The 24,859-nt window shown below is 47.0% G+C and overlaps 1 protein-coding gene across 1 annotated transcript; it reads left to right on the forward strand.

Annotated features, from left to right (window-relative positions):
• The first annotated feature begins 2,958 nt into the window (after positions 1-2,958).
• Positions 2,959-10,045, forward strand: LOC127296704 (protein ACCELERATED CELL DEATH 6-like). The gene is made up of 4 exons (XM_051326900.2): positions 2,959-3,213; positions 4,333-5,500; positions 8,450-8,994; positions 9,097-10,045. The coding sequence occupies exons 2-4, from the start codon at positions 4,588-4,590 to the stop codon at positions 9,802-9,804; spliced, it is 2,166 nt and encodes a 721-aa protein (XP_051182860.1). The 5' UTR covers positions 2,959-3,213; positions 4,333-4,587; the 3' UTR covers positions 9,805-10,045.
• Positions 10,046-24,859: the final 14,814 nt, after the last annotated feature.

Genomic DNA, 24,859 nt, shown 5'->3' on the forward strand with positions numbered 1-24,859 from the left:
TGCTCCCGAAGTTCTTCACTGTACTAGATTGTAGGATTAGGATGCGCTGGGAAACAATACAATACGGGTTTAAACCTTGGGGGGAAAATGTTCATCTGGCTGCTCACTGTGTCATAGCCTACCACTCTACAGTAGTGGGAATGGAACAGGTGTCCACCGGGATCAACCACCATGCCGGCGCGAAGTACACCAGCTGATAGACCAACCAACGACGCCCCTTCCGCATCGAATCCTCCAACAACCTCAATTTCATCATAGATTTTTTCTGCGGTTTAATTTCTCACGAGAGGATTGCATGGATGCTTGTCTTATGAAGATTCATGAGTGATGCATGTGGGCAGTAGGTCAGACTGAGTATTGTGTGTGGTGTTTGTGTGATTAGATTTTGTGATATTAAGGCTAAGTGTGAGTTTTTATATGAAATGCTTGTTAGAGGGAAAATATGATCTATGCATACTGAGAGTTGTCCATGTTATTGTTGACACGGTATGTTTTATTATTTAACCACGACTGCTACATATTTATATGCAACTTGCTACATATTTATTTATATGATTAAATTGGAACGTAATAGATGATGGACAAGACCAATTGGGATCTATGTTTTTTATGAGATATATGCAATAAGAGAAAAAGAATCACATGGCAAATGATTCCATATGTAGCCCAACTTCAGTGCGTGTATTTCCTTGCTTAACTTGTCTTGATAAGGATAAAGTATAAATTATATTTTGCAACAGTCTGAACAATAATAGTATTAATGACACTCATAAATATTATCTGTATCATATGGTGTAATTATGATTTGCATTGAAAATAATATTTGTCCTAAAATTTCTGAATCTGAACAACCTGTCTTAGTTTGTAAGGATGCATACTGTTCTAAGCTTGTAACATGTTGCCCTTTCATAAGTATAGCATATATCTATGTTTGAACATGGTCACAAAGCCATGTCATACAGCCTATATGCTTTTGCTTATGAACATTCCAGAATTGAATTTCATCTACACAACAAGGCAATAAGCTGCGGATGAACAGTCCCGTTGAGCAACTTTTCCTCTTCGGCTAGTTTCTCTTTCCTATATTTGATTTCCATGAAACTGTGTGTTTGGATTGTAATAATACATTATAAGTTCGTCCATTGATCTATAAATGGCATTGCAAGGCTGCCCTGATTTGTGGTCCTTTTATCTCACAAGAGAATTCTCAGTGGTGGGTGTCCTTGTACCAAATGATTCCATATGTAGCGCAAACTCAGTATGCTTAAGAATAAAGGACAAATTATTTTTGCACTCCTTGCACTTCTGTTTTTTAGTCTAGGAAATAGGTACTTGAAGCTTGATTGTATATGTTCACTCTTGCTAGACCACCTATGGCAGATGCCATTTGTTTTGGACTGTTGAAGTTCCTTGTTTTCATAGTGCAATACCTCAATTATGATCATTGTGAGTTCAGACTGTTGCATTCTTAAACATGATGAGAAAAATGCCGGAGGTGCGTTGTCCCATTTGGTTATTTGTGATGATATTTTATCCTTATCTATCATATGTGTTCAATCTGGTAGGTTATGTATCATGTTCCTGTTTTTTTACAGGATGAGGAGGCCATTTGTTTTGGACTTTTATCAATTGAAGTTCCTATTTTTTTTCATAGTGCAACATCCAAATCATGATCCTTCGGACCTCAGACTGTTGTATTCGTAAACATAATGAGTATAAAATCATAGATCTGTTGTTATTTGGTAGTGATGATATTTCATCCCTCTCCATCATATATGTTCGGTCTGGTAAGTTCTCTATCAATATTCTAGATAATCCCGACAACAGAGAAGTGTATATATGAATGTTGCAGTCCACCTGGATGAATCAGAAGCTCAATGTTTTGGCAGAATCAAAGATTGTGTGTGCTTTGCGAAAATGTTACGCTTTGGTAAGTCTCTACTGAATGTTAGCTGAATGGGTCTCGGCTTGCTCGCTAGCTCTCGGATTCCATGACATTCTCCGCTAGCTGACTTCACCATGGAATGACCCTATGATGGTAATAGCCAACAAAGTTTGAATTGTGAAGTGAAGTTCGCCGGCGGAGTCCTTCGGAACACGACACTCCAACCCATGGTTGCGCACGACCGAACTCCATCTGATCCGGCAATCTCCAGACATGAATCGCGAAGTGAAGTTCGACGACGGAGCCTTCCGAAACACGACACTCCAGCCAGGTCGTGACGACACTGGTAGATCATCATCTTGGCACGAGTTGGAACCCTACGACCACCACGTTTATTCAAACCGAGCTAGTAGCCCCCATGCTACCCGCCGGCACCCTGTTAGATATGTTGTTTCGAACCTCACCGGCCAGGCTAGTCGAGGAAGAAGACAACAAAATAGGGGTGATCTTCCGCCAGATCCGGTCGAAACCTCATATCGAGGAGGAGCCCCACCGCCGGTCAACGTGCCATCGTAAAAAACCCTATGCCCCACCCATGTTCCACATGCGCCGCCCCGTTGACAGCTCACCTTGCTCGTAGGAGACAGAGCTCGCCCGCCCCCACCCCCATATTTGACAAGCTGGGCATGGCCGCCACCTCCAACGAAGATGACGGAAGCGGCCGTGGGGAGTAGATCAAGAGACGGCTCGCTAGGGTGGGGGAGGGGCCCCCGGAATCGCCCCGCGCCAAGCGACCCGAGAGGGAGAGGAAGGGAGGTGCAACCATTTTTTGTTTTAAAAGGAGGCAAAAGTTTTAGCTAAATCTATTAATTAAGAAGTTTAAGGAGGTAAATCAAAACGTTTATTACTGTACAAGCCAGCTACTTTCTCCATATGATTTTCAGTTACTGTTGAACTCCCGAGTAATAGGCGTATTTGGTTTTCCTTCGAGGAAAAATAAAACAAAATTGGAGGTGGACGAAGCAGCATACGTATGTTTGATTGCAAAATCTGTGGGGTCCGCATGTCTGCACCCAAGTTACCCAATGCCGGATGTTCCCAACTCCTCCGGGGCGGCGCGCCGCCGTCCACCGAGAAAGCACCTTCGCCTCTTTGCCGCCGACTCGGCTCCCGCTGCTCCTCAAGTCTCAAGTGGACTCACGGCCGTATCTCGTCAATCTTACAGCGACATTTTTCGCGCCGCAACGATACGGCCGCCCGCTGCTCCTCAAGTCTCAAGCGGACTCACGGCCGTATCTCGTCAATCTCCTCGTGGGCAGCACCGATTGGTAAGCCCCTCTTTTTTTTTTTTTTTTTTTTTGCGAAAACACCCCCAGATCTATTAGCCACAGCTCAGGTTACAACACACCCCATACAACACAGAAATTACAAGGAAGTCCTTGGGGCAGAGCTCTACTGCAGCCATCGACGCGGAGCGGAGACGCGCCGCCGCACCACCATGCCCGCTCCCTCCTGGAGCCGGCGAAGCCTTGGTATCTTCCGGCGGTATCAACGCGGACGGGAAGTCGCCGCTCTCAGCCGCAACGTGCTCGCACGACGAAGACGAAGAAAAGCAGAGTTGAACCGAAGCGTGGAGGTCGCCTCCCTCACCGGCCGGCGAAGAAGACGAAGACCTGGGGCCGCTCCACCTGCAAAGCAGGCCTTCCAGGCTCCACGACGAGGACGGAGACAACCTCGTCGCCACGGAGACGGAGCCAGAAGACCGGAAGACCAAACCGTGGACACCGCCTCCGGCACGATGTCCACGCACGGCCACTGCACAGACCGAGGGATCCACAGATCCCCGGCCACCAAAAGACACGCGAGCCACGGCGAGGTCCCATAGGACGCCGACGCAGAAGGGGGAGCTCACGGACACCACACACCACGCCGACGACATCACCGCCTCCACAACGCCGCCGACCGGGACGAAACCTACCCCTACCCTATTCACAGGCCGAGATCCGGGGTTCCCCCACCCTCCCGCCGCCGGAGCGGCCGGCGGAGGGGGAGGGAACCCGCGGCTCTCCGGCGGAAGCGGTGGAAACCCTGGGTCGCCCTCGATTCGCCACAGAACACTGTTCACGGGGAGGGGAAAGGGAGACCTCTGAAGAAGGGGTGGTAAGCCCCTCTTTAACACAAGTTGCTGAATTCCATCTGAATCTGAAATTAGCTGAAAACTTCGGACTGGTTGGAATGTCGCCATCGATCTTCCTATGTTTAGTGTGCATGATTGCAACGGAAGCTCCACCAGATAGTCACGAGGAAACGACGAAGACGAATACTTCGTTTGGAGCACAGCATATTATAGTACTACCAAGCGAGGAAACTACCATAGCATATTATAGTACTATCAACTGTGTGTCGTTACTGAATTAACTAAACCGTCTGTGTGTTTCTTTCTGCAGAATTAAGTAATCGATCTGGATCACGCGAACAAAAAAACCAAGCAAGGAATGCAGAAGACGGCGACTTTTTTCTCAATTGGTGGGGAGAAGACGACTTTGTATGTGATTAGTAGTTAGTGCACTTGGTACAGATTTGCACAACTACACAAGAGCATCCCCATGCCAGACTTAGGCAGCCATCATACACTGAGCATCCATGTTGTAAGCAATCCCTTGTTGTAAGCAGGAAGAGGGAAGGGAGAATTTGCTCCTCCAATGGTGATGATGATGCCAAGCAGCAGTGGCGAAGGACGTTCTAGCTCGCCCATGGAGGCGAATGCCGTGGCGGCCGTGTCGGTGGACACCAAACTGATGGTCACTGCACAGCAGCTGAAGGATCTGCTGAGCAAAGAGGATTCAACAGCGAATCCTCTCCCAACAGTCACCATGAACCCCCTTATACTCTCATGGGCGTGCTCTGGCTCTTGGCAAGACTTGGAGCTCCTTCTCAACAGTGAAAGTGGCCCATCCGTCAGGTATAACCAAGAATTTCTTGACCTGCTAACGGCATACAGCTCCGACAGCTGCATCGACAAGAGCGCGTCAGCGCAGAAAGCTTCTGAGGATGTTGAAGCGTCTCTGAACCAGCTGCCTTCGGTCTCTGCTGTGTCACTCCTGGAGGGGGTCACCATTGAAGGGAGCACTGCACTCCATATGGTGGCCACATATGGTGACGTCGATGGCTTCTTGAGGAGCGCTGACATCATCCATAGCAAGGCAAAACACCTTCTGTTTGTGCAAAACAACAATGGCGACACACCCCTGCATTGCGCCTCACGGGCTGGGATGCTCCGAATGGTCTCTCATCTCATTGGCCTGGCCAGCTTGGACGAGGATAATACAGGTGTTGACAAAGTGAAGGAACTGCTGGAAATGGAAAATAAGGATAAGGAGACAGCATTGCATCTGGCAGTCCGCATTGGGAACAATGATATAGTCAAGCTGCTAATGGAGGAAAACTCAGAGTTGGCCAGTTTTCCGAAACATGGCAATTCACCTCTGTACCTAGCCATATTGCTGGAAGAGGACATCATTGTTGAGACGCTTTATAATGCGAGTCACATGAAGCTTTCTTACTCTGGGCAAAATGGACAGAATGCATTGCATGCTGCAGTTCTTCGAGGGACAGGTACCCAGTCATCTCTTAGCAAATCTGGATTCCTACTGTTTTCTGCAGATGTTTTTCAGCATGGTTTTGCCTCCTATTCCTCCTAGTTCGATTTGTATTTATGTAGTTTTCTCACTAAAATTCATTAAATTCATCTGAAGCATCAAGAATTGAGCAACATCTAGCGTATGCCTTTTCCCTCTTTCAGCTAACCTGTCTTGTCCCGGTGTTCACGAAAATATGATATATAGTCCTCTGAGGCAACACATAGTTCTCAAACTGGGTATTTAAGCATTCAGTACCATATATGACCTGAACACTTTGACTAATCCATTGCACCGAGTCATAGTGGTTCTATGAAACTCTCTGAAAGAGTACATCACATGAAGAAAATTGCTGTTCATGAGAAACAACCAATTAAATCTAATCCGATGAATAAAATTCAGTAACCATGACACAGGCCTTGAACACCCTAATAGACAGTATGAAATGGCTTATTACTTCTGATGCAAGAATAACGATATGGTGCGTTCTTGTATGCTTTGATAGTTGGAAGTGTCACATATTAGTCTGGTGTTGTTAGCATTACTGAACAGTACTGTATTTAATGACCCAAATGTTCAGAGAGATATGTAATCAAGGCACAATGATGCAGTACAAGTTCCTCTGCAAGATATTTCCGCTCCCAATGTCTAAATTTCTCTTTTCAACTAATATATACCATTTCCCACACTTTAGTTCTTAGTGTACTGATGTTATCAGAATTCAGAAGGACATTTACAGGAAACACCAATTGCAAGCCCAAACCTAGATCAGTAAACCACTCTGTGTGCATACAGAACACTGCATGCCATCGACAAAACTCGATCCCTGAACAGCACAAGACCACGCCATGGTCGGAATCAGATTAATCCACTCTGTATGCCATCCCAACTCCCAACTAACTGCAGAGTCCGGAATCAAATTAGTTCGTAGGATCTAGTCGATCGACATGTCAGGCAGCTGTTCGTCAGGTTGCTCTCAGTCTGCCAAGCCAAGAAAGTAGCAGATAGAGGCTGTAACTGATCATACATACTCATACAGATGCGTTCCAAACAGACCGTATGGGCTTTAGTATGGCTCTACATATGACTTGATAATTCACTAATTACCCTCATGCCGTTCGTTATGAAGGGAGACAGGGCAATCTCAGTCGTTGTTCTGTTTGAGTTTGGGGAGGGGGGTGTCCCGAAGCAGAAGTGTTTGCTTTAACTCTATCTGAAGATCGATATGTTTTGGCCATAAAAAAACAATCCAATGTTTGACAAATTTATTTCACACCTAATTTTTGTCAGGTTCTATTCTAGGAAACAATAGCATGAGTACACATGGAATAAGTTCCACATATGTGAGTCTTGAGTGTATCTTTTTCATCCACACGTACTGCATCATGGCATACCCCTACATGGGGCTCCATTTTAATACCCCCTCCCCCCCAAGGTATTTAAGGGAAGGGCCCATTTCCAATATAACCTTCAGCTAATACTCCTAGTTAATGTTGGTAATAGAAGGCGTATTTTCTTCATTACGCCCAATAAATTTGTCAAATGTGCACCCATTTACATTGTTCCACCTCTCTCCTTTTCTTATGGCTGCCGATAAATTCTCAAAAACCTGGCCCTTTCAAACTTATTCTTTGAAACCAACTTATCCCCTCTTTGGGACGGTGGCGATGGCAACTTCAAAGTGGTCATTCGTATGAAAAAGATTCTAAACATATAAAAGAAATGCTTCAAAATGTAAATAAGATGTTCTGAAGATGAAGAAACGGTTAAATTACCATAATATTGTGGACCGTTGTACTGAGTTTTCCTTTTTCCAAATAACTCAAATGTGCAAAACAATAATTTCCATTTACGAACCATCTCCACACTGTTTTACTCAAGCTAATAGGAGCACGTGCACTTGATTGCACTATATCCTCACTTGGCGTAGAATTCCATATTCAGGTCTAATAACTCTTATGTGCAAGATGTGGATTTATGATGTTTTTTAATGTAAATAACAAACTTCGTAACACATGGAATGTGTTCACATTCTAATATGTATTTGATTATACTCCCTCCGTTCTTGAAAGAGTGTATGTTTAGGTTTTTCAAGGCATATTAAGAATTTTGCAAGGGCAAAGTGTCACCCCCCCATCTCTCACCTCTTTAGAGCATCTCCACCGGAAGCCCCCATAAAATCGCTGGCATGCGTGCCGGCAGCAAGCTACAGGGCATGCCGGCAGAGGGACATGTGCTATTGGGAGCAGGTTCACACAGCGGTTAACCCCAATAGGTGCCCCCGCAACAGGCCATGCATGCCTCTCTATGCATAAACACAAAAAGGTGGGGATAGAAAAAGTAGGAGAGAGGGGAATCTTTTGGAGGGGGTCTCACTGCGGCTGGGCCCGTTGCACATGTGCTAAGCTAGAGTTTGTAGCCAGCGCTCCCAATAGGAACCTGTGTACCGGGCGCGGGTGGGGCTCGCCTGCTATTGTACTGGGCGGCGCATTTTGGGGTACGCTAGTGGAAGCTTATTTTATGACTACAAGTCTAGATTCTAGAACCCCAATAGACCTATGGGGGTCTCAATTGGCACCGCCAGTGGAGATGCTCTTAGTTTCACCTCATCTAGTGTGCTACTTGCATGTAGAAAAGAAGAAGGCCATGTGCTAAATGTTATTGGTCTTGATCCCTGTGTGATGAGAGAGAAGCATTTTAAAGTACATTGAAAAGAGAGAAGTATACTCTTTTGTGGATAAATTTTGAACCTAAACGTCCACTTAGTTGAGGACGGAGGGAGTATAATTTAAGGGTCTAAGAATCACTGAAGCCTTCCAAGAAAAAATAATATTCTTACTCTGCTTTTCAATTCTAGTTGAGTGTTTCACTTCCGTAGTAGTAATATTTTCACCTTAATTAATTTAACAGAAAGACCCATTTGCAGAGCTTACAAAAAAGCTCCTGGAATGGAACAATGATCTCACTACACAAAGGGATGAAAATGGGAGTACGCCTCTCCATTTTGCTGCAGCTCTTGTACAGCAAAGTCATCGAGGAAGTGTATGTTCACTAATATTGGAAGCTAACCCAGCTGCATTGTATCAATCCGACAACAAAGGATTATTTCCAATACACGTTGCTGCCTCTGTTGGCGAAAGAGGGACAATCATCATGTTTCTTAAGAAGTCTACAAGCAGTGCTGGTTTGCAAGACACTATGGGAAGGACATTCCTTCATATAGCTGCTGAGAATAATAAAGTTCGGATTGTCAGTTTTGTTTGCAGAAATCAGTCACTCTCATGGATTCTGAACATGCAGGACTATGCTGGAAACACTGCACTACACCTAGCTATCCAGGCAGGGAGTCTTCTCATGTTTTGTGCTTTGTTAGGGAATCGGCAAATACATTTAAATATATCAAATAAGAAAGGGCAAACTGCTCTAGATATATCGCGATATAAGATTCCCCCAGGATTGTTTGATGATCAGGTAAATGCATTTTTTTTGTTTTTAATCACTGCCCTTGATACAATATAAAATAATGAAGATCAGTGTGGTTTGGCTTCACATATTTCTCTTTCGTTTGTGCAGAATAGTGAAACAAGAATACATTATGCACTCAAAGTCGTTCATGCTAGGAGTGGTAATTGTCGTCGCGATCACTTTGAGGAAAACTACAATCACCAGTTAAAACATACTCAAAGAGAAGAATTGAAGAACATGAAAGAATCAACACAGACACTGTGTATTGGTGCAGTTCTAATCGCAACCGTGACATTTGGTGCTACTTTCGCCCTTCCTGGAGGGTACAGAGATGATGAACATACTAATGGAGGCACACCAACACTTGCTGGGAGGTATGCTTTTGATGCATTCATACTAGCCAGCACATTGTCCTTCATCCTGTCTGCGATGTCTATCGTGGGCCTCATGTATTCAGGTTACTCTATTTTAAACCCACACAGTCGCAGAATTTACTTTCTGGTAGCCTTATATTTTGCGTCAATGTCGATCACATGCTTCATGGTAGCTTTTGCACTAGGTTTGTATATGGTGCTAGCGCCAGTTGCTCATAAGTCTGCCATCACTATCGGTGTCATTAGCCCTCTTGTTATCCTATGCAACAAAACAGAATTTTGGATAAAGTGGGCTCTTTTAGCACGGCCGTTATGCACTCGAATTGGGCTAATTCGGACATTGGTATTGGTAACAACAAGAATACTATTCAACACATTGATGGAATTTTGGCCCATTATATTCATTTTTGTCTGGGCTGCATATACAAGGAACCAGTTCTAGAAATGGAACCGAATGATACAACTACCGGCAACCCTGATGAAGATGCTTCAAATACAACATTTTTTGGGCGAGGTGTTTTCCTTTGGCCTGTTAGGGATTTCGGATTTATTGTAGTCTCCATATTATTTTTCTTGTCAGTCTTTTTTTAGAAAAAGTGTTTCGGTAAATGTTATGTATCTTTTTGTTCAAGAATTTGTGCACATAATCATATAAATTCTGATTACCAGTCTTATCAACATTTTTTTTGAGTTGTGCAACTTATTTTGATTTCCCCGCATATAGCTCTTATTTGAGCATGTACAATTTAGTGTAGGAAGACAAATTCCTAGCTAAACAGTTGGTAAAGAACTAAAGATATTACATGATACGAATGTTCCCTTATACTCACCTCTTAAGTGGAAGCACTCTGCTTTGCTACCTTGATGATTTTTTTTTTTTTGGATTTGGGTAATTGTTTGGCCTCACGGACGAAGTTTCATCAGAATGTTGAATGTATTGTCAATCGACTTGTGTGTCTCATACTTCTACACCATCATTGCTTTAACATTGTGCTAGAGGGTTTATGTACAATGAAATGAGAATGAAGGTGTGATGGTCTCGCAAGGAACATGGTTAAACTGAGCCAGGGCAGAGTTGTTTGGTGAATATGGTTATTGAAGTCGAGCGTCCTCTTAATAAGTTAGACTAGAGGGGAAACAAAGTGAAGGAGAGTGCTCCAAGCACCAAGAATATATGGCACTCCTTGTACCAAATTGCATGTGCGTCATTTTCTCGTTGATGGTGCCTAGTGTTGGTAGCAGGTTTAGGTGGCTCAGCTCAGTGATATCCTCTTGTGCGCGAATAATAAACTTTACTGTGTTGATTTTTGATTGCTTGTCTTAAGAACTAGAGTATGCTCCTGTAAGAAGATTTGGCACCCCCCTCCCCCCGCCCCCACCCCACCCCACCCCACCCCTACCACACACAGACACTTTTGGTTAGATGCTTCAGTAGAGAGCGTATGTACTGCATATATCCAGCTGTACATGGATGCAATCTTCAAGATGAGAAGCAACAAAGAGTCGTATCCGCAAGTTGGTCGGATTCAAAGTTCACCAGCTGACTGTACACAGAAAATGTATGGACCAGAAGTCATGACATACAATAGAGGGAGGACTATCGATGATTTCATTTTGATGAGCTTGGAATGAGGAATAATAAAGGCATTTGCAAGATCAAAATATCAGTTAACTTTGGCCCACATTTTGAAGTAGATTGACATATGGGAAGTAAAGAGATAATGATAGTGTTCATCACTGCATGTAATAAACATTTACTGTGCCATGTTCTCGGTCGATCTGAATATCTTTTTTTTTTGAGAGATCTGAATATATCCTTTTAAGGGCAGTGTAAATTGGTGAACGGTGAGAGGTTGATGAAGTTATGAACAAACCTCTTCACACGTTGGAGAGTAGCGTATAGTGCCTCAAGGCAGCGGAGAATCCAACCTACTTGAGATAAGCAGAGAAGGAAAAAAAAAGCTCTTGTATGTAGGAGTATTCACTAAATCTCACATCCTTGCCAAAGTTTAAGTTTAGCTACTTACGTCATCATGCCACTGAAGTTCTTCGTTATGGTAGATTGCAGGAGTAGGAGGCGCTGGGAAACGCTAGAGTATGGACTTCCAGAATCGGAGAAAAACGTTCACTTAGCTGCCCACTGGATGTAGTATGCAATTATGCATCAGTGCCCATGAAACAACTCTCTGGGGAATGACTCGTATCATAGTCGAGTCAGATTGCCAAGTGCTTGTTAAGTTGTTAATGCTCTCAGTAGCAAAGAGTATGATCGTTCAGCAGTAGGTGTCCTTGTTAGGGATGCAAAAATGCTTGCTAGACTGAATTTCAGTTCAGTTTCCTTTGTTTTTGGTTGTAGAACTTGTAATAAAGCAGCGCATGCGATGGCGGCGCTAGGTGCATCGGGTTCCTCTGGTAGTGGCCTCTTGTGGCCAGATAATGTGCCGAATCATGTAATGGAGATTGTGGCTAGCGATATTGCTATGCCCGAGATTTAATGGAATTGATATGATATGGTTCCATGTCTAAAAAAAAACTCCCCACCCGCGGTGGGACTGGGATCCAGTACCTTGGTGTACACAAGGCGCGGCACTCCTCTGCCGCAACTCTTACTGGCTCCTCCGCGCAGCCGCAACGAGGCCCACCTCTCCGCTCCGGCAGCTCCCTCCGACGCCCTCATCTGCCCCCTTCGACACCCTCCTTTATCCTTCTCCGATTAACACGTCGTCCTGCATTTGGTAGACACGAGACAGGAGCACAGCAGAGACTCACAATAACAGTGTTTTTTCATGAGACACTACACACAAAATCCAAATTCAGCTAATTGCATAGCAAGGCGAAGAAGGCAGTTGGAGCGGAACAGGGCGGAGGAGCCTAGGGAGCCTCTGGAGCTCCCTCCCCTCCCTGTCCCACAGCGGTGCTGGCGGCTGAGCTCTCCCATAGCTGCCATGTTTCTGGTACGGAGGGTACAGGGGACGGAAATCGGAGGATGAAAAAAAAATAGGAAACACTAGGGGTACGCATCTCTAGATCGAATCTTATACGTCGGGGACGCGAACCAAGTCATTTCAGTACGGTGAACCGGTACGGTAATGTGGTACGGGAAACGTGAACCTTTCCTAGTTGATACAACTAACACAGAAACGATATTCATATAAAGTTTACATATACGCTTATATATGACTAAGATAAAATGATAGATAACTCGAGTTCATATACGCAACAAATCTGAACTGGACCAACAAACAAGGAAACCTGAACCAGGCATCTTCCCAGTAGCAGCATATATGACTAAGATAGATAGATAATTCGAGTACTAGAACATATATGACAAATATTGACTAAAATTCGCAACAAGCAAACTCATAAACATCATCCAAGTGACAGCCGTCTTCCAAGTTTCATCAAGAGACCAACTCATCAATCATCATGTACCTTCAACCAAAAAAGAACCATTAGTAACCACATAGTTCAGATTTCAGAATTATTAGTACAAAAAAGAGCCAATATGTTACATAATACAAAGTTCAGAACTTCAGATTTATAGTACCGATCAGTTATTAGTTCCTAGTGTTTCAACATTCAAGTCCTCCAAATTTTCCTTGGTGGTTCAGCTGGTTCATCCTCCAAGCTACCCTAAGGCAGCTGCTCAAGCTTCAAGCTAGAATCCTCCAACTTAACATCCCACTTATAATGTGGACCTGAATTGTAGCCCTCTAAAAACCTTCTCTTGAGACGCTCGTTTGCATGAATGTAGACAAGCTTATCAGCTATGTTTACATTCAGAGGATTTCTTTTTATACTATATATGAATGAGTAGGTACTCCAATTTCTTTCAGCAGAGGAGCTACTTATTGGCTGAGACAATACTTTCTTTGCCACCTCATTTAAACGTGTTCCTGAACCATAATTGAACCACCAATCTATGGCATTCATAGTGGCAGCATCAGCTTGCTGCTTTTGCATACAAACCTTTCTTCACTATAAAGGAGTTAAAATCCTCACGTAAAAGAGCAAACTCAGCTTTATAGTACCGATCTGTCGTGGCTTGCCAGGTCTCGGACCAAAGAAGTGATGACGAATTCTTGTATAACTACTTGTAAATTTCTTATCACAATGCTTGCATTTCCAGGGTCTTGATCCACCAGATTTCTTCTTGCATGCATCAACAAGAATAACCTCATCAAGAAGGGATTTAACTGCAACAGTATCATGCTCGGCTGAATCATCTTCTTCTTCAGCCCTATCAGTATTGCCTAGATCAACATCAACTCGATCACCTCCAATCTCCTCGACCTCGTCATCATTCTGATCATCTACACGCGTACGTTTTGACCCAAACGCCATTGCAATCTCTGAATAATGAACATAGAGAGAAGGGCTATAAGATAAATCAGCTAGCTAATGTTGCTAAACCAATTATGACATGAACAGAACTAAATCTGAAACTAGAACTGCAAGTCCAGTGATACATAAAAACAGAACTGGAAGTTTCAGTCTGAAACTAGAATGGAAAAGAAAGATGAACATACAATGGAAATAATACTATCATGGAGTACTGGAGTATATGTGATGGAGATGCCTTCTTTTAGTACCTGAATCTCGGGCCGAACCACCGAAGATGATTGCAACAAGCAGGGCGCCAGAGCCAGATCTGACTTTCAGCAGCCTGTATAAAAGAGAGGAGAGAAATTTTGAAAGATTAAGATCAAACCATCAAATCCATGGAAGAAAACGAAATCTCAATTCCCATAAAATCTTTCTTTCAGATTCTTACCTAGATTTTACTTCGAATTCTCCAGTTGTTCGTGGCTCTGCTCCATGAAATCCATGGGATGTGAGTGCTTAGAGCATCTCCACTCGTCTCCCCGACGAGGCCCCCGAACGACGTTTTTTTCCATCCGGACGGCGTAATTTGGCCCAGTCGCGCCCCCGGTTCCTCGTTTTCGTCCGGATTTGGGCCTAAATTCATCCGGCGATCCCACGCCATCCCCGGCCCCCCGGGGAGCGCTCGGGGAGTCCGGACGAAACGAAAGCGCGGGAAACACCGAGGAAACTTCCCGCGCGTCTGGTGGCCCCAACTTGTCGGCGAGAGAAACCGATCGTCGTCCTCATCGCATCGTCTTCCGCGCGCTGTAAAAGCCTGCCGCCGGTCTGCATTCGCCGGCCACGCGGCGAGTTAATGTCGTCGTCTTCCGCGCATGCATCGTCTTCCGCGCGCACTAAAGGCTGCCGCCGGTCAGCTCGCCGCGGACGCGTCGCATTCCACGCGTCATTAATCACCCGCGCCAGCCACGCCTATATACGCCGGTCCGCTCGCCGCGAGGCGTACCCCGTGCTCCACTCTCCCTCTACTCTCCCGATGGCGTTCTACGACGACGACGGCGCAGCCAACAACGGCTTCCCCCGCCGGTCGCTCCACGCGTGGGAGGGGCACCTCCTCCACCAGGCGGGGTACCCCTGCCCGCCGGACACGAGGCCTCCCGGCGGCGGGTGGCGGCTTAGTGCTGGCGGCGTACCAATCCCGCCGCCGCCTCGGGGCCACGCCCTCGACGTCGCCATCGAGGAGGCGCGGATGACCTTGACGGACGAGGAGCGCGTGATGGCGTGTAACTCACACGTTCGTTGGGAACCCCAAGAGGAAGGTATGATGCGCACAGCAGCAAGTTTTCCCTCAGAAAGAAACCAAGGTTTATCGAACCAGGAGGAGCCAAGAAGCACGTTGAAGGTTGATGGCGGCGGGATGTAGTGCGGCGCAACACCAGGGATTCCGGCGCCAACGTGGAACCTGCACAACACAACCAAAGTACTTTGCCCCAACGAAACAGTGAGGTTGTCAATCTCACCGGCTTGCTGTAACAAAGGATTAACCGTATTGTGTGGAAGATGATTGTTTGCAGAAAACAGTAGAACAAAGATTGCAAGAGATTGTATTTCAAGATAGAGAATTGGACCGGGGTCCACAGTTCACTAGAGGTGTCTCTCCCATAAAATAAACAGCATGTTGGGTGAACAAATTACAGTTGGGCAATTGACAAATAAAGAGGGCATGACCATGCACATACATATTATGATGAGTATAGTGAGATTTAATTGGGCATTACGACAAAGTACATAGACCGCCATCCAGCATGCATCTATGCCTAAAAAGTCCACCTTCAGGTTATCATCCGAACCCCCTCCAGTATTAAGTTGCTAACAACAGACAATTGCATTAAGTATTGCGCGTAATGTAATCAGTAACTACATCCTTGAACATAGCACCAATGTTTTATCCCTAGTGGCAACAACACATCCACAACCTTAGAACTTTCTCACACTTGTCCCAGAGATATCTATGGAGGCATGAACCCACTATCGAGCATAAATACTCCCTCTTGGAGTTACAAGCATCTACTTGGCCAGAGCATCTACTAGTAACGGAGAGCATGCAAGATCATAAACAACACATAGACATAACTTTGATAATCAACATAACAAGTATTCTCTATTCATCGGATCCCAACAAACGCAACATATAGAATTACAGATAGATGATCTTGATCATGTTAGGCAGCTCACAAGATCCGACAATGAAGCACAATGGGGAGAAGACAACCATCTAGCTACTGCTATGGACCCATAGTCCAGGGGTAGACTACTCACACATCACTCCGGAGGCGACCATGGCGGCGTAGAGTCCTCCGGGAGATGATTCCCCTCTCCGGCAGGGTGCCGGAGGCGATCTCCTGGATCCCCCGAGATGGGATCGGCGGCGGCGGCGTCTCTGGAAGATTTTCCGTATCGTGGCTCTCGGTACTGGGGGTTTCGCAACGGAGGCTTTAAGTAGGCGGAAGGGCAGGTCAGGAGGCGGCACGAGGGGCCCACACTACAGGCCGGCGCGGCCAAGGGGGGGCCGCGCCGCCCTAGGGTGTGGCCACCTCGTGGCCCCACTTCGTCTCCTCTTCGGTCTTCTGGAAGGTTCGTGGCAAAATAGGACCCTGGGCGTTGATTTCGTCCAATTCCGAGAATATTTCGTTACTAGGATTTCTGAAACCAAAAACAGCAGAAACAAACAGAAAAACAAAGAATCGGCACTTCGGCATCTTGTTAATAGGTTAGTTCCAGAAAATGCACGAATATGACATAAAGTGTGCATAAAACATGTAGATAACATCAATAATGTGGCATGGAACATAAGAAATTATCGATACGTTGGAGACGTATCAGCATCCCCAAGCTTAGTTCTGCTCGTCCCGAGCAGGTAAAACGATAACAAAGATAATTTCTGGAGTGACATGTCATCATAACCTTGATCATACTATTTGTAAAGCATATGTAGTGAATGCAGCGATCAAAACAATGTATATGACATGAGTAAACAAGTGAATCATAAAGCAAAGACTTTTCATGAATAGTTACTTCAAGACAAGCATCAATAAGTCTTGCATAAGAGTTAACTCATAAAGTAATAATTCGAAGTAAAAGCATTGAAGCAACACAAAGGAAGATTAAGTTTCAGCGGTTGCTTTCAACTTGTAACATGTATATCTCATGGATAATTGTCAACATAGAGTAATATAATAAGTGCAATATGCAAGTATGTAGGAATCAATGCACAATTCACACAAGTGTTTGCTTCTTGAGGTGGAGAGAAATAGGTGAACTGACTCAACAATGAAAATAAAAGAATTATCCTCCATAGAGGAAAAGCATCGATTGCTATATTTGTGCTAGAGCTTTGATTTTGAAAACATGAAACAATTTTGTCAACGGTAGTAATAAAGCATATGTATCATGTAAATTATATCTTACAAGTTGCAAGCCTCATGCATAGTATACTAATAGTGCCCGCTGTTATCACCAGATTTTGGCCAAATCAGGAGATGGGCCGTAAGGGAGATGGGCTTGGAAGATTACATGTGGAAGATCTCTGAAGCGGCCTTGCACGAAGAGTTTGGGCTGGATTGCCCGTGTATCTGTAATATAGTAGATCGCATCTTAGATTAAAAGATAGAGTTTTACCCGTGCACGGTTAGGTGCACGCCTAAATTAGAAAGTCCCCTGGACTATAAATATGTATCTAGGGTTTATGAAATAAACAACAACCAACGTTCAACACAAATCAATCTCGGCGCATCGCCAACTCCTTCGTCTCGAGGGTTTCTACCGGTAAGCATCATGCTGCCTAGATCGCATCTTGCGATCTAGGCAGCACAAGCTTATGTCGTTGTTCATGCGTTGCTCGTACTGAAGCCTTTTTGATGGCGAGCAACGTAGTTATCTTAGATGTGTTAGGGTTAGCATTGTTCTTCGTATCATATGCTGTCGTAGTGCAACCCTTATGCATCTAGCCGCCCTTACACCTATCTTAGGTGTAGGGGCGGCACCCCGCTTGATCATTATTTAGTAGATCCGATCCGTTATGGTTGCTCCTTGTTCTTCAAGGATTAGTTTAATATCTGCAATAGTTAGGCCTTACAAAGGGTTGGAGGATCCAGCGACGCGTAGGGTGTCGTTTGCTAGCCCTAGACAGGATGTTCCGAGGATCAACCTCGTGTTGGTTTTTAGGCCTTGTCTAGGACCGGCTTACGATCACCGTACGTGACCGCGAGGCCCAATCGTGAGTAGGATGATCCGATTATGCGGTGAAAACCCTAAATCGTCGTAGATCGCTTTAGCTTTATCTTGATCAAGCAGGACCACCATATATTCGTGCACCTCGTACGAATCATGGGTGGATCGGCTCCTTGAGCCGATTCACAGGATAACCTGAGAGCCGATCGAGGCTCGTATTTAATGTTTACGTGTATGCCATGCAGGAAACTAAGCGAGGCATCTCCATCACCTTCCTGACCAGGTATAGGTCAGGTGGCACGCCCTTGCACCAGCATCGGACGTGTGTACCAGAGGCTTTGCGGGCCGTCGCTCGGAGGGACCAGGGCCAGCCGCAGCCCTAAGTTGTTCCCGGCTCTACTGTGTTGCCCGTCGTTGCTCGCCGGTGGGTTTCTGACCGCAACAAATTCTGGCACGCCCGGTGGGACAAGCTTCGTCATCAACCACATCGCCATCTACATCTGAGATGGCGGATGGCACTCCAGTCACGTACGAGGATCTGACCGACGAGCTCAAGAAGAAGTATGACGAGGTCAAAGCAATCCTCGAAGCCGACCTCATCGGCTCTTTTCACAGAACCCGTTCACATGGCATCAGGTGGAAGGGGTTCTCGCCTGATGGTGCGCTCGATGGGATAGACCTCTCTGCCCCGTCAGAAGAACGCACCAGGTCCCTACGTCAGGAGATCAACTACATGGTGGCTCACTCGCTGCACCGCCACTCTGAGAACCTGGTGAACACCTTGGAGCGTGTCGCTCTTCGGGTGATCCAGGAGATCATGAGGCACCAGTACTCTCCGTCAGGACCAGCTCTCGGGACACACCAAGGAGAGATGCCACTCCAGTCCCGTCCACCGCTGCCATTTGCGTTGGCAGCACCAGAAGTGCCGAATTCACCGGCATTCGTCGTCTACAAGATCGGTGGTGACCCTAGTGACTGCCAGTTCTTGCATGAGGCGCCTAAGGAGATCCCTCACGGGTACATGTGCACATACGTGCCGCATCGCGGTAACTGGGCACTCACAAACCAGGCCGCAACATCAGGGACTTCTGGGAAAGCAGGAGGAACGTCAGCGACAGATCTTGAGAAGCAGACGTGGCTAGCTAAATATGCCACCCCGACGAACCTCCAGAGCCCAGCTCCTGCAGTTGGCTCAGAGCTGGAAAAACAAGCATGGCTGGCTAAGTACGCCACCCCGGCGAATCTTCAGAGTTCGACGCCTACAGCCAGCACCGTGGATCAGATCAGCACGATCCTGAGGGACCAGTTCGGCATGGTGCCGAAAAGGAGGACAATCGGCTATTCCAAGCCGTACCCCGATGAATACGAGTTGGTCCCGCTACCACCCAAGTATCGGCTCCCTGACTTCTCCAAGTTCAGCGGATCAGATGGTTCCAGCTCCATCGAGCATGTGAGCCGATATTTGGCACAGCTAGGAACGGCCTCAGCGTCGGATCCACTGCGCGTGAGGTTTTTCGCACAGTCCCTCACGGGATCGGCTTTCGGGTGGTACACTTCGTTGCCACCGGACTCGATCCGGACTTGGAAGCAGTTGGAAGAACAGTTCCATATGCAGTTTCATTCAGAAGCTTCCGAGGCCGGCATTGCCGATCTAGCACAGATACGTCAGAAGCGTGGAGAAACTGTGGCAGAATACATCCAGCGCTTCAGAAATCTAAGGAACCGATGCTATTCGGCTCGTGTGACTGAAAAAGAAGCAGTCGAGTTGGCAGTGGTGGGTCTTGCCTCACAAGTCAAGGATATGGCTTCCCAAGCAGATTACCCTTCACTGGCGCACATGGTTCAGAAACTGTCAGCATATGAACAGCGCCACCCGGACTTGTACCAGGACAAATTCAAGCGTGCGGTAGTCCTGGTTGAGGCGGATGAAGACGAAGGCTCTGTGGAGATCAAGAGGTAGCAGTGGCTGAATGGACTCGGGGGGCAACCCCCGTGTCCTGCAAATGGGTTAAGCCACCAGGTCCGCCCAGGGGGTTTGATTTTGACGTGACCAAAACTGAGCAAATCTTTGATCTCTTGCTCAAGGAGAAGCAGTTGAAGATACCCGAAGGTCTCAAATTCCCCACGGTACAGGAGCTGAACGGAAAGCCATACTGCAAATGGCATAACTCGCTCTCCCATGCCACCAACGACTGCAGGGTGTGGCGTCAGCAGATCCAAATGGCGATAGAACAAGGACGTCTGATTTTCAACCAGTACGCCATGAAGGTTGACACCCACCCCTTCCCCGCCGTTAACATGGTGGAGTGCACTTACCCTGAAGGTTGCCAGCCAGGATCCTCGTTCAGCATCAACATGGTAGGACCTGGGCACCACTCTGGCAAGGATGGAGACGAGGGTAGCTGCTCTCGTAGCAAGGACACAGAGGAGGCCGCTCCACGCGATCGGCTCCGGCACGATGGCAAACGCTACGTCACAGAGGGAGAAGTGTAGAACATAAGATATCAGCGACCCCTCTCTGATCACCTCCTCAATAAGTATGTGAGTCAATATAGCCAACACCGACGATCCAGCGACGATGATGAAAGAGATCGTCTGGATAGAGAAGCCAGAAGACATCGTCGGCGTGATCGCGATGAGGAGGAGTACGAGCGCCGTGCCAAGGAAAAGTCAAGGGAGCCAGACGACGAGGATAGGCACTGGGACTGTCCCTTCTTCAGACACTGCTGGGATTCAGGAATGAGCCGATTGCCTACAATCGGCAATTGCCCAGAATGTAACCAGAAGAAGAAGGAGGCAGCTAATGTGTCCGTGTTTAAGCGTCTAGGGCCTCTCCCACCACGAAGCAAACGCGCTGAGTCCCCTCGGATGGAAGATCTCGAGGATTTGGAAGACGAGGGAGAAGAAGAAGAAGAAGACAGGTACCACCGGCCAAGGTGGTGCCCTGATGGACTCAGCCGTTCCCAAAAGCGTAGGGTTCAGCGATTGCGCGGCTTGGAGGAAGCCGAAAGGTTATACCTGCACACACTAAGGAAGGCGCGGCCTGATCTGGCCGCGAAAATTCAGCGAACCCTGGATGAAGAGGGTCGACCACGGAAAATGGAGTGGCGCCCCAAGCAAAGGAAAGCCGATGATGAGACATCGGCTGGCACAAACATGGTGCTCGTCCTTCCGACGGAGCTTAGTGCTCCAGGATTACACGAGGCACCCAATTTGGACGACTGCGAGCGCATCAACGTGACGAAGGGACGGGTTAGGCTGGTTTTATCCACTGGCCTGACCGTGTAGCACGAGCAAACCGATGAGCAAATGTGGCGAGGCCGATCCTTGGGATCGGCCCCCAAAGGTATATGAAGGAAAAGCACAACGCCTTCATTGTACACTTCGATCAATATGGAGGCCGATTCCAGCAATCGGCCAAAATTTGACCTCACCAAATGTTCTGCTTGGATCGACTGGGCACCGGTTTTACGTCGGCTGATGAGTTAGGAAAAAATCAACATTGGGCCTACCGGAGTCGACATGCAAATACGATGCCTTGGCTGAAATACAGAGCCGATATCTGCAGTTCCCTGACAGATTCGGCTCGGGGGGCACCTAATCAGGTGAACATGTGAAGCGAACATATGCAGATGAACATGTGTGCGGTGAAACATTGGTGGCCGATTAGAAAAATCGGCCAGTAAAAAAAAACATATATACTCATGGTGGGTATACAGCCGATGCACAGACATCGACTTTAGAATAAAAAGCCGATGCATGGCCATCGACTCAAGAGGTACAGCTGATATAAGCAGAAGCCCGATGGAGCAGTTGTTGAGTTACAAGGAGAGGCTCTACTGGATGAATTCCTTCTCAAGACCTCCAACTCCTTCTGCAAGACTTCAAGTTCAGCAGTGCCAGTGTAAGCATGAGCACAGCCGATAACGAATCAGGCGGCTATGGCATTTTTGCCTGGCGTGGATTAAGGTGGCGGCTTAGTCGATGTCACTTTCAGAGGTTGTTGCGTCCAGAGTCTTGGAGGGTATCAGAAATTCAGAACATCCTCACCAGAAGTTGCATCAGTCTGCCAAAGATGAGGAGCCGAGCTGATCAGCAAGGCGCAAAGGATTGAACTAGGAGGAGTCGGAAAGCCATTATGTTAAGGCTTCTTAAGTCCAAGGTACGAATTTGCTGATCTTTCCGAACCCTTTCAGTGCGTCGGTTCTTTGGGCGTAAGCTTCCCTGCCACGTTTTAATGGGAGCTGAAGAGGCTCGGGGGGCAGCTCGCCCTGAAAAATCTTTGCTTTGGAGAGCCGATTTTGTTGGAATCGGCTGGTTCTGCATTATAACTTGGAGGCCGATGGTAACACATTTGGCTGATTCATCACTGTTCTCGCCTTGGATGAGGCTTGGGGGGCAACTCGCCCGAAAAGTTCTTGGCCCTGGAAAGCCAATTTGGTTGGAATCGGCTGGCTCTACATCGCGACTGTCCTGAAGAGTGGTGCTTTTGTTACAGAGTTATCAGTTTCAGCATCCAAGCTGATTCAGCGACAGTTCCAGGGTTCTCTTAAAGGCGCCTGCTCAAGACCAAATCGCAGGCCTGCTGTGATCGGTTGTGCCAAATGCTGTCGTCATCGGCTTGTCTCGCAGATTATCGTGAGAGACCGATGCGTTGCCATCAGTCCTTGAGCATTGATTAGGCTAACAGTCGACAAAGTCAGATGAGGAAAAGTCGGCTAAATCAGCATAGAGGACATCGGCGAAATCAAAGGAAGTTTTCATTAATAATAAGATTTCTTACAAAGAGAAGCCGATTGTTCAACAAAAGGGAACAGATTACTACTGCTAATCCTATGCTAGTAAATCCCTACTCTAAGGGCTGTTGCTGGCTTCGCCGTCGCTGGGGTAGCTGCCGTCATTGCTGCTGTCGACGAGTTCCTCGTTGCTGCTACTGTGACCTTCAGCGGAGGCTTCTTCATCGTCATCATCATCGTCCTCGTCTGACCAAGCCTAGCCCCGGATGCGTTTTGGCGGCGGTTCGTCGGAGGAGGTGTCGTCCTCCTGTTCCTTCTTCATGTCGGAGGAGATGTCTTCGTCTTCGTCATCCTCTTCTTCTTCTTTGGTGACGGAGGTGAATTTACCCCGGAAGGGAGGGTCGTCGTCATCGCTCTCCGCCTCCAGTGCTCCGTCAATCAGGAACCGGAGGTCATCTTCCCCGTCAGTTAGGGGCATGGCCCCATCTGACCAGGCGAGGTCCTCGCCCTCTGGCATGAAATCGAAGTCCCACTCCCGTTTGTCCCAATGCTTGGGAGCGCGCTTGTTGTACGCCTCCATCTGGTTGTGCCCTGGGATCGACTCGCTTGAGGAAGAGGATTGGAGAGAAACGGAAGAGGAGGAAGAGGACGACATGGCTATGGAAGGAGAGGGTTTTTTGGTGCCGATAGCTAGAACAGAGGAAGGGGATGAAGAGGTCTAATCAGTCGGCACGGTTAAATAATGAGGAGCCTAGTAGAGATTTAATGCCATTACAGTTTCCGAGGAGGTGATGCTAAAGCCATCAAATTTTGCAGAGAAGCTGAGAAGACAGGGCATCATGATGAAGGATACTGCAACGGTTCTGCTCTGCCACGACATGACCCTTCGAAGGAAAAACAGAGTGGTTTTGAAATTATCATTACCAAAACCAGGGGGGCATGTGTTATCACCAGATTTTGGCCAAATCAGGAGATGGGCCGTAAGGGAGATGGGCTTGGAAGATTACATGTGGAAGATCTCTGAAGCGGCCTTGCACGAAGAGTTTGGGCTGGATTGCCCGTGTATCTGTAATATAGTAGATCGCATCTTAGATTAAAAGATAGAGTTTTACCCGTGCATGGTTAGGTGCACGCCTAAATTAGAAAGTCCCCTGGACTATAAATATGTATCTAGGGTTTATGAAATAAACAACAACCAACGTTCAACACAAATCAATCTCGGCGCATCGCCAACTCCTTCGTCTCGAGGGTTTCTACCGGTAAGCATCATGCTGCCTAGATCGCATCTTGCGATCTAGGCAGCACAAGCTTATGTCGTTGTTCATGCGTTGCTCGTACTGAAGCCTTTTTGATGGCGAGCAACGTAGTTATCTTAGATGTGTTAGGGTTAGCATTGTTCTTCGTATCATATGCTGTCGTAGTGCAACCCTTATGCATCTAGCCGCCCTTACACCTATCTTAGGTGTAGGGGCGGCACCCCGCTTGATCATTATTTAGTAGATCCGATCCGTTACGGTTGCTCCTTGTTCTTCAAGGATTAGTTTAATATCTGCAATAGTTAGGCCTTACAAAGGGTTGGAGGATCCAGCGACGCGTAGGGTGTCGTTTGCTAGCCCTAGACAGGATGTTCCGAGGATCAACCTCGTGTTGGTTTTTAGGCCTTGTCTAGGACCGGCTTACGATCACCGTACGTGACCGCGAGGCCCAATCGTGAGTAGGATGATCCGATTATGCGGTGAAAACCCTAAATCGTCGTAGATCGCTTTAGCTTTATCTTGATCAAGCAGGACCACCATATATTCGTGCACCTCGTACGAATCATGGGTGGATCGGCTCCTTGAGCCGATTCACAGGATAACCTGAGAGCCGATCGAGGCTCGTATTTAATGTTTACGTGTATGCCATGCAGGAAACTAAGTGAGGCATCTCCATCACCTTCCTGACCAGGTATAGGTCAGGTGGCACGCCCTTGCACCAGCATCGGACGTGTGTACCAGAGGCTTTGCGGGCCGTCGCTCGGAGGGACCAGGGCCAGCCGCAGCCCTAAGTTGTTCCCGGCTCTACTGTGTTGCCCGTCGTTGCTCGCCGGTGGGTTTCTGACCGCAACACCCGCACCTTGTCCTAATTAGCTTGGACTACCGGATCATCACAATGCACATGTTTTAACCAAGTGTCACAAAGGGGTACCTCTATGCCGTCTGTACAAAG

This window comes from Lolium perenne, chromosome 4 (assembly GCF_019359855.2).
Source record: "Lolium perenne isolate Kyuss_39 chromosome 4, Kyuss_2.0, whole genome shotgun sequence".
NCBI classification, from domain to species: Eukaryota; Viridiplantae; Streptophyta; class Magnoliopsida; order Poales; family Poaceae; genus Lolium; species Lolium perenne.